This window comes from Canis aureus, chromosome 26, assembly GCF_053574225.1.
Source record: "Canis aureus isolate CA01 chromosome 26, VMU_Caureus_v.1.0, whole genome shotgun sequence".
NCBI lineage: Eukaryota > Metazoa > Chordata > Mammalia > Carnivora > Canidae > Canis > Canis aureus.
Genome location: NC_135636.1, coordinates 39,303,187 through 39,319,541, shown reverse-complemented (window position 1 = coordinate 39,319,541; position 16,355 = coordinate 39,303,187). Strand labels below are relative to the sequence as shown.

The 16,355-nt window shown below is 51.8% G+C and overlaps 2 protein-coding genes across 3 annotated transcripts in view; both read left to right on the top strand.

Moving 5' to 3' along the window:
* The window catches only part of SLC13A3 (solute carrier family 13 member 3), a 75,040-nt gene extending 71,948 nt beyond the window's left edge, over positions 1-3,092 (top strand). For both annotated transcript variants that reach the window (XM_077873448.1, XM_077873449.1), the window contains exon 13: positions 1,274-3,092. In XM_077873448.1, the coding sequence (XP_077729574.1) occupies positions 1,274-1,450 (177 nt within the window). In that variant the 3' untranslated portion in view covers positions 1,451-3,092. The remainder of the gene's footprint in view (positions 1-1,273) is intronic.
* Positions 3,093-9,668: 6,576 nt separating this feature from the next.
* OCSTAMP (osteoclast stimulatory transmembrane protein) lies at positions 9,669-15,970 on the top strand. The gene is given in 5 exon segments (XM_077874090.1): positions 9,669-9,826; positions 12,020-12,115; positions 12,337-13,339; positions 14,586-14,941; positions 14,943-15,970. Coding segments are annotated over 5 exon segments (1,776 nt in total). The 5' UTR covers positions 9,669-9,782; the 3' UTR covers positions 15,220-15,970.
* Positions 15,971-16,355: the final 385 nt, after the last annotated feature.

The window sequence follows — 16,355 nt, the reverse complement described above, 5'->3', positions numbered from 1 at the left end:
CCTGCGGGCCCGCTCCTGAGAGCGATGACATTGGTAACTGAAGTGACCAATGTGGGACTCACCAGGCATTCGGAGCCAGGCCCCCGGGAGCCCAGCCCTCCTCCCAGCCACCCCAAAGATTTGGCCAGTCCCCTTCCAATCCTCCAAAGCTACCAGGGCTTGGAGAACCCCCATCCCCACCCCAGAGCAGAGGCAGGACGGCATGCTCCCTTCCACGACTGATGCCCTTTCCATGAGCCATCCGTGGCCATTTGGACTTAACAATTTTCCTACATCTACTGACATTTTAAAAGTACTTAAATAAGAGTATTTAAAGAGATGAGTTTCTGACGTATCTGTACAAGGAAAACTGGTATTGTACGCCATAGGAGGTAAGTCGAAAAATTAATGCAAAGACCAAAAAAAAAAAGGCAAAATGATTACCTTCGCCCTGATAACGGTGGCCTGGAGAAGGTTCTGGACCCCTGTTCAAGAGGTTCAGAGGGCAATCGGCAAGGAAGAGAGAGAAGTGTTAAGGGCATGATAGCACCTAAGGGAGACTGTCTCTGTGAGTGATCCAAAAAAGGGATTGAAAAGAGAGTGACTTTTCTCACTGTGCAGTTTGCGATGCTAAAGTAGACCAATGGGGAAACCCAGATGCAAAACTGGGATTTTCAGCCCAAGGTTGGACTGAATGGCACAATTGGTTAGCCGGAGAGGGGGGCGGGGGGGGCAGGAAGCAAACGGACAGACCTATTCTAGCTACTTAAAAAGGTTGAAATTTCCATGAGACCAATTCTCACAACAAATACATATAACCTTAAGTAGACAAGTAGCGTGGATAGGTGTGTGTATGAGCGTGTGTGTGAGTGTGAGCGTGCATGTGTGTTATGGATCAAACCAGATTATGTTCAAGCTGTGTGATGGGGGTAAGCAACTTCTCTGAGCCTCGTTTTCATCTTCCGTAAAGTGGAAGTAAGTAATAATGACCCTTCGAGGGTGTCCTAGGGATGGGTTGAATGACACATCCCCATGACAACTCCATGGCACAGACCCTGGCACCTAGAAACCACCTGGTGGACAGGGTTGGGAGCGAGCGGAGAGGCATTTGCAGGTCTTTGAGAGGCAGCCTAGGGTAGTGTAAAGATGGAAGGGTCTTGAGCCTCCGCCAGCCTGGATTCGTGTCCTGGCACGGAGATCTTGAATGAATGCTTTCCTGACTCTGGGCATGCGTTTTCCCATCTGTAGGATGGGCCCTGAGCTGACCCCTCCCTTCGTCTGGGCTCCCTTTCAGGTGCGGACAGGCCTCCCAATGAACCTGATGGGCGTCCTGCTGCTCAGCTTAGCCATGAACACTTGGGCACAGAGCATCTTCCAGCTGGGCACCTTCCCGGACTGGGCCGACATCCACTCAGCCAACATCACAGCTCTGCCATCCGCCTTGGCCAACAACACCTTTCGGACCCTTTGAGTCCCACTCCCGGGACTCTCTTTGGGCTGGGCCCTCCCAGAAGGCTTTTGCCATCACCTGCTGCTAGGACTCTATGGGACGATCAAGCAGTTCTTTTCTGTGATCCAGTATGCAGGAAGCAAGGGTGACCTCCCGTGGTCCACTTGGGCCCACAGGCTCATCATCTAGGACATCCTCTCCTTCTCTTTCATGGAGGTCAGGGCCCAGATATCTCCCAGATCTGCTGCCAGGGAAACAAGCTCCTTTGTCTCTGAGCTGTTTTATGGCTAGGATGCAAGAGAACCCAATTTCATCAATAGGAAGCTAATCCAGAATGGCATTTGTCTTAAACGGTTGGAATGGGGGGGCTATCAATTCCTTTGGACACAGCTAACATCCCCCATGGCCTACTTGAGGTTACACTCTGGAGAGATCATCGTGCCCTTAGATACCACCTTCCTCAGAGAGGCTTTTGGGGCTGCAATGTTCCAGTATGGTTTTTCCAGCTGTTCACAGCCAGTGTAGGTTTTGCTTGGTTGATGCCCATTCTGTGCCCGTTGTTTGAATATTACCCCTGCTGATACCCAGCAGCCAGGGTTATTTTCAATCCCTGGAAACAGGGAAGGGATCGATGACTTCCTGAGGACATGGAGGCTGTGCAAATCCTCCTTGCTGCTCTTCTGGGTGCTGAGCACACCAGGGGAGTTCTAGAAACCCCAGCCAACATCTCTACCCGAGCCCTTTAAGATTTTCCTGTTTAATCTGATTTAGTTTGACCATAATTCTGGGGTCAGGCCAAGCCCCGGCCCCACTGTCTTACAAGTGACCCAAGGTCCCAACAGGGAGGACTCTCCTACATGTGGCCCACAGGGGCCGTTGTGGCTGCCAGCTGCTACCTGTTCCAGAAGCCAGTCTTTACCTCCCTACCCATCCCCACGGGGTAAGCATGTTTAATTAGCAAAGGCCACCATTTTTCAGGAATAAGGGGAAAAAAAAGTCGGAAGATAAATTGGGGCCTCATAAAAGGCCAGGATAAAATTTCTCAGGCAGGGAAAATATCATAGCCACCTTCTACAGAGGGGGCCAACTGAGACTTCCCCTGAGCTAGTGGCTGGTAGGGGGCTGTGCTAGAAGATTTGATCCCTCCCTGTTTTCAGCAGAAGCAGCTGGGCAGCCCCAGTGAACAGCACAGTATGAGGCCCAGCGGGCACTCCCAGAAGTGCAATGAACGGCCCACCATTAGCCTGGCACCAGAAAAGGTGCCAGCAGGAGGTCCGGAAGCCTCCTGTCGCCCCACCCCCTTCCTACATCTCTGAGGGATGAAGTTCCCCGAGCAGCATGGGCTGGGACGGTGGCACCCAGAGACTGAACTCATCCTTGGTCCCCGGTACGGCACAAGTGAGTCATGGATGCTTCCCTGGGAGCAGCAGGGAAGAGACAGGAGAGGTCCCCCGAGATGGAGGCTGGGCTCCACCTCTTCCCATATGACTACCTTAGTATTCAGTCACAGTTACAGCCCGTGGGGGTTGGGAGTTGTCCTTCTGGAAAACAGGGGACAAAGAAGTCCATTCACAGAGAAACCTGAGGGACTTGTAACCAGATGAATCGTGATTTCAAATCCTTCTGATTGAAAACACTATAAAATAAAGAATGGTAATCAACACTGGGCCTACAGCTTATTTGCTTTCTGAACATAAGAGAACTTTAAAGCCCTGAATGCCTGAGCTAGAGATTCCATGGAATTGACTTCCCCGACTTCACTTCCTTACCGCTCTCTCCTCTCCGCTCTAGCCACGTGCCTATACTGTCCTGCCTCTGGGCCTTTGCACATGCTGTTCCCATTGGCAAGAATACTTCACTTCCAAATATGTGCTTGTTTCCTCACTTTATTCAGGTCTCTGCTCAGATGTTACCTCCCCAGAGAAGCTTCCCGGACCATGTGGTGTAAAATCTTGCCCTCCTCACTCTCCATCTACTCACTCTGCTGTATTTTTCTTCTTCTTCTTCTTTTTTTTTTTTTTTAAGATTTATTTATTTATTTATGATAGACAGAGAGAGAGAGAGAGAGAGAGGCAGAGACACTGGAGGAGGGAGAAGCAGGCTCCATGCAGGAGCCTGACGTGGGACTCGATCCCGGGTCTCCAGGATCAGGCCCTGGGCTGCAGATGGCGCTAAACAGCTGCACCACCGGGGCTGCCCTGTATTTTTCTTCTTAGTATTTAGTCAGGCCACTGTATTATGTATTTTCTTGTTTATTAACTTTGTCTCCCTCTAGAATACCAACTTACCAGAACACGAACTTTATTTTGTCGAGGGCCCTAACTCTGGTACCTGGAATGGTTTCTGATACATAGCAGGTGCTCGGTAAATATTTGACCAGTGGATCTATACCAGAATTTATGAGAAAGTAATGTTGCCCTCTGATCTGGGGTCTGTCCTATTAATTTCTTTGCTCATGCCTTCTTCCACTTATTCAGTCAACAACATTTACTTAAAACCTGGTTATGTGCCCATTCACTGTCTCCATCCACGTGGAACTTACCTTCTAGCTGAGGAGACAGGCAGTGAGCCGGTAAACTAATCAATAAATGACTCTGGGTCAGGATATGGGCTAAGAAGAAGATGAAACTGGACAATGAAACTGACTCAGCAGAGACTTCAGCCAGGGTGGTCAGGGAGGACTTTTCTGAGGAGGTGGCACTGGACTGAGACCCAGAGGAGTCAGCCATGTGCTTATGGCAGCATGGGAGAGAGGTGGGTGGCAGGGGTGGCACAGGATCATTGGAAACATACGTGAGACTCATCTCTGGAATACAAGAGGAACATCCAGAAGTCAGAAAGAACAAACACAAGGCAAAATACCTATTTCAGTCTGTGGCTACATAACAAACCACCCCAAAAGGCCCTAGAACACAGCAACTTATTGGCTTTAGTTTCTGCCTTTTTTTTTTTTTTTTTTTTTTTTTTTGAGAGAGAGACTATGAGCTGGAGGGGGAGGGGTGCAGAGGGAGAGGGAGAGAGAGAGTCTGAAGCAGACTCCACATCCAGCGCAGAGCCCAACACGGATCTCCATCTCATGACCTTGAGATCATGACCTGAGCTGAAATCAGACATTTTATCCACTGAACCATCCAGGCATCCCATGTTTCTGCATATAGACCGGGCTCTGCAGGGATGGTTTTGTCTCTGCTCTACGTGATGTGGCCAGGGCCACGCAGCTGGGAGCTTAGCTGGAGCTTGAATGAACACGATGACTGTGAAGCCTCTGAGGAGTCTAGGCCAGACTTCTGAACCTGACAGTGGGCTTCTCAGAAGGCAAAAGCAAAAGCTATGTGGCCCCTTAAGGACTGGCCTTGGGAGTCTGGGAATTCAACTCCGCCACATTCTATTGGTCAACTCAAGTCCAAAGTTGGCCTGGTTCAAGGGAACTCAGCTAAACGCAAGTTCCACCAACAACACGCTGATCTGACCAGCAGCAGTGAGGCAAGAGGACAATAAGTGATGGTGGAACGGGAGAGAACTGACCCCCTCCTGTACTCCTGGGGAGACTACGACCTTCTACAGCCAGGCTGGCAAGCAGCATGGAAGTAATTAGGGGAATTTATAACCTGCATGCCCGGTGGCCCACTTTTCCAACTTCTGGGTTCACATCCCAGCAAAATTGTCCCACGGTCACTATGGAGACGATGTAGGAAGATATTCAGGCCACTGTTGCCAGGGGTACCCAGGAGCTGGATGCCATCTAGGTGACCTCCAGGGGGGGTGGCATTTAAGTGAAACACGGGAACACACTCTGGAAAACACCACAATACACAGAAGTGATGAGCAACAGGTCGGTGGAAGGTTCGGACACACACATACATATTCTGGCGCATATATCAAAGTACAGGCAGGTGGACAGGAATGGAACCAGTGATGGTAAATGAAAACCAAGATGAATAAAAGCCACTGAGTGGGGGTTCAGTGGCCACTTGGGACTCCTGGTCTTCCCATGCCGTGTGACGTTAAGCAGGTCCTTTATGTTTTGGACTTTGGTTTCTTGATCTGAGAGGTAAGATGTCATAGGCACGGTCTCCAAAGGAAATAGTAAGCACAGGGACTAACTAATTTGAGGACAGCCTAGTAACGAAGCTTGGAACCTAGTTCCAAGGTGTGGGCAGAGGGTGAGGAAAACCAGGAGGGAAAGTGAAAGTCCTCAATAGTGGGAGGGTGAACCTCCCAGCAAAAGTTCTGAGGGACAGAGGCCTAAGTGGGGCTGGCACCTCTATTCCTGGGACACATTCAACACTTGATGACTCTGAAAGGGGGGCGCTGCCCTGGATATTTCTCTACACCTTCCCTCTGCAGGCCTGCTGGCACTCCCCACGACCAAACCCAACTGTATGGGTCAGGGTTCTCCAGAGAAACAGAACCAACAGGATAGAGAATATATGTATTCCCAGGAAAGAGTCCAAAGGCAATCTGTTAGCAGAGCTCCCTCTTGCTCAGGGGAAGTCAGTCTTTTGGTCTATTCAGACCTTCACCTGATTGGATGAGGCCCACCACATTATGAGGCAGCAATCTGATTTACTCAAACTCCATTAATCTAAATGTACATCTCATCCAAAGACACCTTCACAGGAACTTCCAGAATAATGTTTGACCAAAGAGCTGGATGCTGCGGCCCAGCCATGTTGACACAGAAAGCTAAGTAACCGTCGCTCCCACAGAAGCCAAAATGCAGGAGAGTCCCTTGATGCAGCCCATCCAGGTCTAACCCCTGGGCTTAGGGTGGGGAGGAGAAGAGTGGAGACTGGTCTGGAGGGGCAAACTGAGAAAACACGGCAGGGAAGGTTTAGACCAAATCAGAATTTATAATTTAGTGGTCCCCAGGTCTGCATCCAGCCCACAGTCAGGTTTTTTTGGCCGCCTTTCATGAGTTTTAAATTATTAACTGACTGCTAATATTTTTAAATTCAGAAAACCTCACCTTAAAACCTAGATTTGTGGGGCACTCGAGTGGCTCAGTGGTTGAACGTCTGCCTTCGGGTCAGATTGTAATCCCGGGGTCCTGGGATTGAGGCCCACATCAGGTTCCCCACAGGGAGCCTGCTTCTCCCTCTGCCTATGTCTCTGGCTCTCTCTGGCTCTCGTGAATAAATAAATAAAATTTTAAAAAATTAAAATAAAAGTTGAATAAAAATGTTATTAAAATAAATTTCACTTTTTTATGCGGCTACTAGAAAATGTTTAATTATACACGCGGCTCGCGCTCTGTTTCTATTGGATAGCATTGGCTATTAGGTAAGATTTTAGCCACCTGTCCGTATTCTCAGACTGAGTGGGTGGTGGCAATATTCCATGCCCACAGGTGTCCCAACAATGCAGTGACTCCAATGTTCTATGGACCTCTGATGCTGATTCTAGATCTGAAGGCTTACCACTTCCTCTTCCTATTCTGTCTTATGGTTCTGAATCCTTCACCCAGAAATTCCCCTCAACAACGCTGATTCTATTTTGGATGATTCAGAAGACCCTTCCGGATGCTGTGGGATTTGGAGCCAGGCCAGCTTTATGTAGGCAGAAGTGACTGCCTACATGTGCTGAGAGAAGTCAAAAATATCTTTTGCCCCTTCCTTCCCTCTGCCACCAAACCCCTAAGTCTTACACATTCACCGAGGCCTTCAGGAAATAACCAAAATGGTCCTTAAACAATAGCTACCTGGTGTCAGTCCAGAAACCGGGCAAATGCTGGTGTCTGCCAGGAGCACTCCCCTCTGACGGGCACAAAGCCCTGAAGTTCCCCATGCGTTGGGGACCCTGGCCAGGGATTCTGGCCCAGCGGGCATCACAAAAGCCTGTATAATCAGGTCCGAGAGACATGGGGCTCACTTAGGCAGAGCTGTCAGCCCAGGTTGGAGAAAGTAGGGCAGGAGCATTTATCTATTTACTGGGAACTCTACATACGTTACTCCATAGAATCAAACAATCCTGAGAAGTAGGTACTAGCATTCCCATGAGAGCAGAGTCCGTACAAGTTCTCAGGACAGTGTCTTGTCCAAGGTCACACAGCACAGTAAGTGACAAAGTTGGCGTTCAAATACAGATCTACTATCCCCAGCCCAGAGCCCCTGCAGTTCAGAGGGACAGCTAGACAAAGACAGCTCCCTGCACCAGCCCTTCTGAGGCTTCCTGCAGGGGTTGTTAGTAGGCGGCCCTCATGCTGGCTTTGGCCCACAGACCTGTTAAGATGGGCCTAAACAATAGTCCTTTTTTTTTTTTTTTTTTTTTTTTAATGCTGGCTTTAAAAACTTGGAGACTTTTACATAAAAATGGGAATGACTGGCATCTTTGGAAAAATTGGAAAATCTAATAATATTGGACCTCTTTTCAAAGGACTTCACCCCTCAACTGGAGCAGAGTTGAAGCTGTTCTTTCTGAAAAGGCCTATGCCCTCCCGGCAGTTCACACTGTTTCCATCTGGTCTGCTTTGCTTCTTACCTTGGCTGGCTTGCCCCTGCTGGTGCTGGGGTTTCCTGCTCCCCATCTACTTGGGGTCCTCAGTTCTCTGCAGACTTGGTACCTGGCCTGGTTTCCTGGAGGGGCTTGTGATCTGGGTAGGGGGTCAGGCCCTCCAAGGGCCACAGGTGTCCCATTCAATTGTGTGACCATGAGAATGTCACTTCCTCTAACTGGGCCATAGAATACCCTCCTTCAGGCCTGAGCAAGTGACCCAAGCAACACGTCCTTACAAGGGAAAAGGATGGGGAGTCTGGAACACCACCTAGGTGTGTCCTTCCTTACTGGCACATCCTACAGGGTGGAGACCTGGGGGCACAGAGGAAGGCTTCCCAACGAGGCAGCCTACTGGCAGTGATAGAGCACAGACATGCGGGGGGCAAGGTGTCTGCTTCCAGATGGGGGTTGGCTTTCCAACCAGCCCAGAAGTGTACCTGCCAGGCAATGACTGCACCTGAGTGCGCACGCAGGGACCTCGCACTTATTAAGTGACTACTGTTTTCAGTGCTAGATGCATCTGAAGGTAGCAGGAGTCTTGTGAACACTTCCCTCCACACCAGTAGAGCACAGTGGCTGACAGTAGACTCTGGAGCAGGACCATTGGCTATAAATGATGGCTCTACCTCTTACTAGCTGAGTGGCTTGGTTAAAGGACTTAGTTCTCTGGGTCTCGGTTTTCTGAACTGAGGAATGGAAATAACAATACCTACCACAAAGGGTTGTTGGAAATAAGGATTCAGGGGATTCATTTTTTCTTTTATTTCTTAATTTTTTTAAAGATTTATTTACTTATTCATGAGAGACAGAGAGAGACAGAGACAGAGACATAGGCAGAGGGAGAAGCAGACTCTTCGCAGGAGCCCAATGCAGGACTTAATCCCGGATCCCGGAATCACTACCTGAGCCTAAGACAGCCACCCAGCTGCTGAACCACGCAGGCTTCCCGGGAATTCTTTTTTTTTTTTTTTAAGATTTTATTTATTTATTCATGAGAGACACAGAGCGAGACAGAGACAGGCAGAGGGAGAAGCAGGCTCCCTGCAGGGAGCCCAATACAGGACCTAATCCCAAGATCCTGGGATCATGGCCTGAGCCCAAGGCAGATGCTCAACCACTGAGCCCCCCGGGGTGCCCCCAGGATTTAGGGAATTCAAATAGAACTCTTGAGAAGTGCCTGATACTTAGCCCGTGATCAATAAATGTTAATTGTTATCATCCTTCCTCTTTTATTTTATTTTTTTTCATCCTTCCTCTCTTTTAAGAGGAGGAAACTGATGGGCTCATCTGCTCAAGGTCACACAGAGAAGGAGGGACAGAGCTGTGATTAGAAGCCAGGTCCGCATCAGGCTAAAGACAGAAAGCCAGCTGGAGAGGAGACCAGAGCCACTATGCTTGAAAGAGTCTCGGCAGAGGTCCAATTGTCTCCCAGAGTAGCAGGAAAGCGGGTTCCCCCCACTCGGAGCTGGGAATCAGGCTCCTCTCCGAGCAAGGGGAAGCCCAGCCGACTTCTAGTCCTGGCACTACCACTAATGAGCCTCAGTTCCTTCCTCTGTGAAATGGGAGCAGTTTTACCTTCCTGCTATAAGGATCACAGATAACTGCTGGGAATAGGCTCCTTCCTCCCACACCTTCCACCCACCCCTGCCTCCAGGAAGAGGAGGAGGAAGCTTGCCCAACCCCCTGGGAGGTGGGCCCAAGCGACCAGGAGGGCTTAATTAAAAACCAAAAAGCAGAAGCAACAGGAGTTCCCGAGTTCTGAGTTCTAGAGAATATAATTCCTCCCGCTTCCTCTCCACCTGCTGCCACCGCCTCAGCCTTGCCTGCCCTGATCTGGACCCACGGCTATTCAGGAAGCATGAGGGCCCTCTGGGAGACAGCTGAGTACCTTGCCAGGACCGGGTAGGTCTGGGGACCCTGGACACTGGGACTACAGGTGAGGAAACAGTCAGTGCTCAGGCACGATGGGTATGAGCTTAGGTCTCAAGCTCTGGCATTCCCTGGCTGTGGGACCTTGGGTGAACTCCACCTCTTTGAGCCTCAGTTTCCATATCTGTCAAGGAGCATAGTAACAATGTCTACAGGGAGCTGAAAGAAATAAATGAGAAAATGCACGCCCAGGGCCTGCTGTCCTGCTGGGCTGGGGGGGTGGGGTGGGGCTCTGGACAGATGGCAAGTGCTTTCCTCATCATTCCCAACACTCCCTCGGGCCTTGGCCTCCAGAACGACTTAGAGCTGGCTTCCCTTCCCATACCATCTGCATTATTCGCTATTTTTTCAACAGTTACCACGTTCTGAATACTCATCACACAATAGGAGGAGGCTTAGTCCTAAATTAAAATGCCCTGGCGGGAGGGGCCAGAAAGGCCATAATTCATCATCTTCCACTGGTGAGCACTGCAAGTGGGTCCTTAGTGCTGCCGGCTTGTGTAGCATTTCTCTGATTCGTTGACTCTTCCACCCTCTCTTTCCTCTTCGAGCTCCTGCTGCCTCCTCCAGCGTGCCTTCCATCAACGCTGACCTGGCTTTCCTGCCACCCTGGGCAGATAGAAGCAATCATACGACAAATATTTAGGGAGCACCGGCTCTATGCCAGACAGTATTCTAGGCCCTTGGACCAAGGGCACTTGGGTGGCTCAGTGATTGAGCCTCTGCCTTTGGCTCAGGGTGTGATCCTGGGGTCCTAGGATCGAGTCCCACATCAGGATCCAAACAGGTTATCCCTCTGCCTATGTTTCCCCCCCCCTCTGTGTCTCTCACAAATAAATAATCTAAAAAGAAGAAGAAGGAGGAAGAAGAAGAAGAAGAAGAAGAAGAAGAAGAAGAAGAAGAAGAGGAGGAGGAGGAGGAGGAGGAGGAGAAGGAAGGAGGAGGAGGAGGAGGAGGAGGAGGAGGAGGAGGAGGAGGAGGAGGAGAAAAGAAACTCAACCAAAGTCACACGGATGGTGGTGGATGGTGAAGTGGGGATTTGAACCCAGGCCCTTAACCACTGCTCTGTTGTGTGTCAGAGGAACTGAGAGATCGGCGCCCATCCTCTACCTGTCACCCGTCCCAGCCTTTGTGCTGTCAACCTTACCCAGGGCTGTCCCCACCACCATCACTGCAGAAAAGATCGCTCCAGAGGGCCTCCGCTTCATCCACACCCCCCTCTTGATTGGCTCGGCCATCTGCAAACCTGTTAGAGTCTCTCACATCTTGGTCCCATTCCCACCATCAGCTTTGGCACCTTTCTGCACACCTTTCCTGCAAACAGGCCTCGGCGTGCTCGTGTCTCACGTCCTACTTCTTCTGGTCTCTTCTGGGCTCCCTCTAGTTAGTCAGGTTTTGGCCCAAGATGCCACCAAGCTACTACCCTTTTGGGCACTCACCAGGGACCTCCACGTGGCTAAATCCAAAGGCCATTGCTCAGTGCTCAGCCTTACTGACTGATCCGCAGCACTTGACATATGTGGTCACTCCCCTCTTCTTGGAACACTTGACTCGCTTGGTTCCCCAGCACCACATCACCTAGTTCCTCAGCCTCTTTCTTGACCCCCCAGCTGCCAACACATGCTCCTGAGGAGTCTCCTCCTGCCACATGGCTTTAAGTATCATGTGTAAATCAATGACTTTACAGGTCACTTATTTCCCATCTTGGACGACACCTGGGTGTTCTCAGTTCCTCAGGCACCAAACCCCATTGTCATCCCTAACCTCCCTCTTCCTCTCACTCCCACAGCCAATCAGACTGCCAGTTGTGTTGGCTTCTCCAATAGAACATACCCAGAACCCAACCTCTTCTCACTAATTCCTCTGCCATCATTCTTTAATACAGGCTCTAGGAGGGCAGGGACTCTTGTCTGTTCCATTCATCCCTGTTTCTCCAGTGCTGAGCCTAAAGTGGTTGTTTCATAAATACAAGGATAACAGAGTAGAAAAGCTACTGAATAGTAGAAGAGACCCCGAAGGAATGTCCAAGAGTTGTCCTTGGTTGGTCCAAGCTAACCAAGATGGTGAATTCAAGTGAAACTGTATCTCTCTCTCTCTCCCCATTTTTGTCTCTTTCTTCTTCTCTCTCATCTGTGCTTCTCTCTCCACGACTCTTTCATTCCCCAGGGCGAGGTGTCCCGGCAAAACTGGAAGTATGGACGCAGGCAGCCCAGGCATCCATCCTCACATCCCCAGGATCTGGACTCTTCCCCGACAAGTCCAGTGAGGATAATCCTAGGGCAGCTCTGACTAGGGGTCAGCTGGGGTCCTGTGGGTTTGGGGTGAGTTGCTGGAATTGGCCCACAGGGGAAGACTGCCCAACACTGTGGCCAAAGGGGGGGAGCCTGTCAGCAATGGAAGGTTTCAAGGATCAGGGGCATTGGGTTGACATCCAACCCCTCATCCTCCTGAGAGTGCCCCCCTCCCCTGTGTCCTTGGTGCAGGTGGAGTTTCTGGCAGCTAGGGCTCTCCAAGGCCCTTGGCCCACTGCAAGCTGCCTGGGTCGCCTTCTCTCAGCCTGTCCCAACCAGCTGCAGCCAGCTGCTGACCCAGCTCCTCCTGTGCGGTTCCCTGGCTGTCGCCGCTGCCGGTCTGACGCGCCACTGGCTGGTGTCCTCGCTGCTTTATCCCCCGGGACCCTCAGCCACGGTGGCCACTGTGTGTGGCCTCCTGGTCTTCCTGGTGCTGGGCTCGGTGCCCCCCGCCCGCTGTCTGTTCGCACTCAGCGTCCCCAGCCTGGGCACGGAGCAGGGCCGCCGCCTGCTCCTGTCCTGGAGTGCTGCCACCCTGGGTGCCGCCGTGGTGCCCAACGTCTTGGCCAACGTGGGCGCGGCCGGGCAGGTGCTGAGATGTGTCACAGAGGGCTCCCTGGAAAGTCTGCTCAACACCACTCAGCAGCTGCACGCGGCGTCCAGGGCCCTGGGCCCCACCGGCCAAGCGGGCAGCCGGGCCTTGACGCTGCAGGCCCCGGGCAACGGTTCTGCGTTCCGGCTCCACGTGCTCAGGGCCACTCAGCAGGTGCTGGAGGACTTCTCTGGCCTGGAGTCCCTGGCCCAGGGGGCAGTGCTCGGGGCCCAGCAGGTGGTCACAGGGCTCTTTACGCTGGGCCTCCTGGTGGACTCGGGCCGGTACCTCCATCGCTACCTGACTGACCTGCAGTTTGACAATATCTACGCCACACGGCAGCTGCTTTGGCAGCTGCAAGAGGCCCAGGCCATGCACCTGGTGGCCTCCCCGCCAGCCTGGCTGCTCTGGGCAGCCCGGCCGAAGCTGTCCCCGGGGGAGCTGCTGTGTTGTCTCCTGAGGCTGGGGCTGCTCACCCTGCTCCTGATGGCCACAGCTGTGACGGTGGCCACAGACCACGTGGCCTTTCTCCTGGCTCAGGCCGCCGTGGACTGGGCCCAGAAGCTGCCCACAGTGCCCATCACGCTCACGGTCAAGTACGATGTAAGTGCGGTGACGGGAAGAGGGGACTGGAGTGGCTTCCTGGTAGGAAGAGGCGGGGTGTGTTAACCACTTGATTTGCAATTGAATTTCATTAGCCTTCAGGTCCCAGCCCTTAGAAAAGCTATGGGACCCTGGGGCATTTGCAGAGAGACTCCTTTGATTTCCACCCCAGCCCAAAACAGTGGGTTCAATCCTCACTCCTGGGGCAGATGAGGATATAGATACCCAACGACTTGAAAATAATTGGACCCCCTCCCCCCCCCCCCGCAAGTTACTCTTTTCCTGAGTGGCAAGGTGTCCAAGCTTCATTTTCCTCACTTGTACAAGCTGGATCAATCCTCCTCACCCTGCTTGGTTATTGTGAGTCTTAACATGTGGTCATCTGTATAAGTACCTGGTGAATTATTCTGATGTTAAAAGAGAATAAGGGGATCCCTGGGTGGCTTAGCGATTTAGCGCCTGCCTTCGGCCCAGGGCCTGATCCTGGAGTCTCCGGATCAAGTCCCACGTCGGGCTCCCTGCATGGAGCCTGCTTCTCCCTCTGCCTTTGTCTCTGCCTCTCTCTCTCTCTGTGTGTCTCTCATGAATAAATCAATAAAATCTTAAAAAAAAAAAAAAAGAGAGAGAGAGAATGAGAATAAAATACCTCCGTTAGCCCCCTGCACTGAGCCCAGCAGAGAAGTCAGCCCTGGGCAGAACCAGGATCCAATTCAAAAAGTCTGACTCCAGAGTCAAATGGTTAACCTCTGACCTCACTGCCTTCCTACACCTGCTCCAACATACCGCAAGGGAAATGTAGAGCCTAATTCTTAGGATGTTGGGACCCGCCTTGGCTGGGACTGACCCCCTGGGTTGGCAACCTCATTATGTGACCTCAGGCTTCCCATCTCTTCAGAGAGGCTCATTCTGGACTCAACCTCATAGGATCATGAGTATTTGTTGGAAAAGACATCTAAAGTATTCACGAAGGGCTTAGCAAAGAATAAATGCCCATAGTACCCATTTGTTTTCTCTAAAGCATTCCGTTCAGAACCTAGTAATAAAGATAGCATTTGTACAGCGCTTTTTGTTGGTCAGAAAGCCTGCTTCAGACTCCTGATCTCATCATCTGATGCTCCTCAGTCCCCAGGCAGGAGGCTGTGTTACTTCTGGGCCCATCTTGCAGAGGAGGGCAAGCCGCCGCCAAGTGGTGGGTGTCCAGGAATGGCTGGGTGTCTGTTGATGCGCTTTTTATTCCTCTTTGAAGGCCATGTACACGGTCCTGGGCTTCGTCCCCTTCCTCTTCAACCAGCCCCCTCCGGAGAGCCCCTTCCTCTCCACTCACAACTCCTTGCAGTGGGAGCTCCGCTTCACCTCCCCGGGCTGCCCGCTGCTGCCCGCCCGGCGCCCCCGCACCGCCGCCCCCCTGGTGGCCGGGGCCCTGCAGCTGGCGGCTTGTGCCACGGTCCTGCTGGAGACCTACGCCCGGCGCCTGCGGCACACCATCGCCGCTTCCTTCTTCTCGGCCCAGGAGGCCAGGAGGGTCCGCCACCTTCATGCCCGGCTCCAGCGCAGATACGACGGGCACGGAGGCCAGCGGCCGCCCCCGGGGCCCCCCTCCTGCTCCCGACCCCCGGGCCTGCCAGGCCTGCCAGCACCCACCCAGCACGGATAGCCAGGCCTACGCGTGCTGGATGCTGCGAAGAACAGAGGGTGCGAGGGCCGAGGGGAGGCGCCTGGGAGCCGCACAGACCTTGGTCCTCCTGCTGCCCTGCTGTGTGACCTTGGGTAGATTGCTTCACCTCTCTGAGCCTCAGTTTCCACGACTGCATAATAATAACCCATGTGACCTACTTTCCACCTGGGGATGTGGGAGAGAAGGAATTCGATATTGGGCATAAAAGACTTCAAGAAGCAGTAAAACCCTCTGCACAGTGAAGACCAGAAAGTGTGGAGACAGCTCGAGGTTCCTCCCAGCCAGTTGGGGGGTCAACCAAGGCTCTCCTCTGTATCCACTGCTTTCCCTGGTAGACGGAAACTTCACATGGCGAATGCCTCTAAACGCTCCTACAACTTATTTATATGTCCCCCGAATCCTCCTTAGATTTAGCGATCTAAAATTTTCTTGATTTTATAAACAAGGTATTTATTAAATCCTAAATTAAGGTATGTTAACACTTTTTGTTTCAAATTCCTTTGGGGATTTCATCCGGGGTTGCCAGGGTTGAGCAAATATAAATACACGACACCCGGTTCCATTTGAATTTCAGATAAATAACAAATATGGCTTTAGTATAAGTACCTTCTTGGGGCATTCTTATTCCTAAACATACTGATACCAAACCTGTATTTGTAGCTTATCTGAAATTCAAATGGGACTGAGTAACCCATATTTTATCTGGCAACTGCATCCTCATTGAAATTCTAGGAAAAGGGGGATCCCTGGGTGGCTAAGTGGTTTAGTGCCTCCCTTTGGTCCAGGGCGTGATCCTGGAGTCCTGGGATCGACAGGCACGGAGGCCAGCGGCTGCCCCCGGGGACTCCTTCCTGCTCCCAACGCCTGGGCCTGCCAGCCTGGGTAAGAGGTAAGGACCCTGGTAAGAGGGTCCTGGGACCCCCTTTCATCGGGCTCCCTGCAAGGTGCCTGCTTCTCCCTCTGCCTGTGTCTCTACCTCTCTCTCTGTGTCTCTCATGAATAAATAAATAAAATCTTAAAAAAAAAAAAATTCTAGGAAAACCCCAGTTCTCTCCTCTGTGGGCTTGGTATTCTCTGTTCCCTCTAGATCATTCTCTGCCCTTTTCTATTCCAGAAATTTGTACCTCCGTGCATTGAATCACCCTGGCCCCTCTGGCCGATGACTTCTAATTGGGCTTGGCCAGTGGGAGATGCTAGCAGGTGATCCAAAGCAGGAGAGGAGAGAGATGTTGGGTTTGGTGTTCCTGCGGCCCTCTGGGCTACTTGGCAGATGCCAGATTCCATCACTGGCAGCCACAGCTCCTCTCTGGCTGGGCGGCCCCTCATGGTGGCATAGATGCC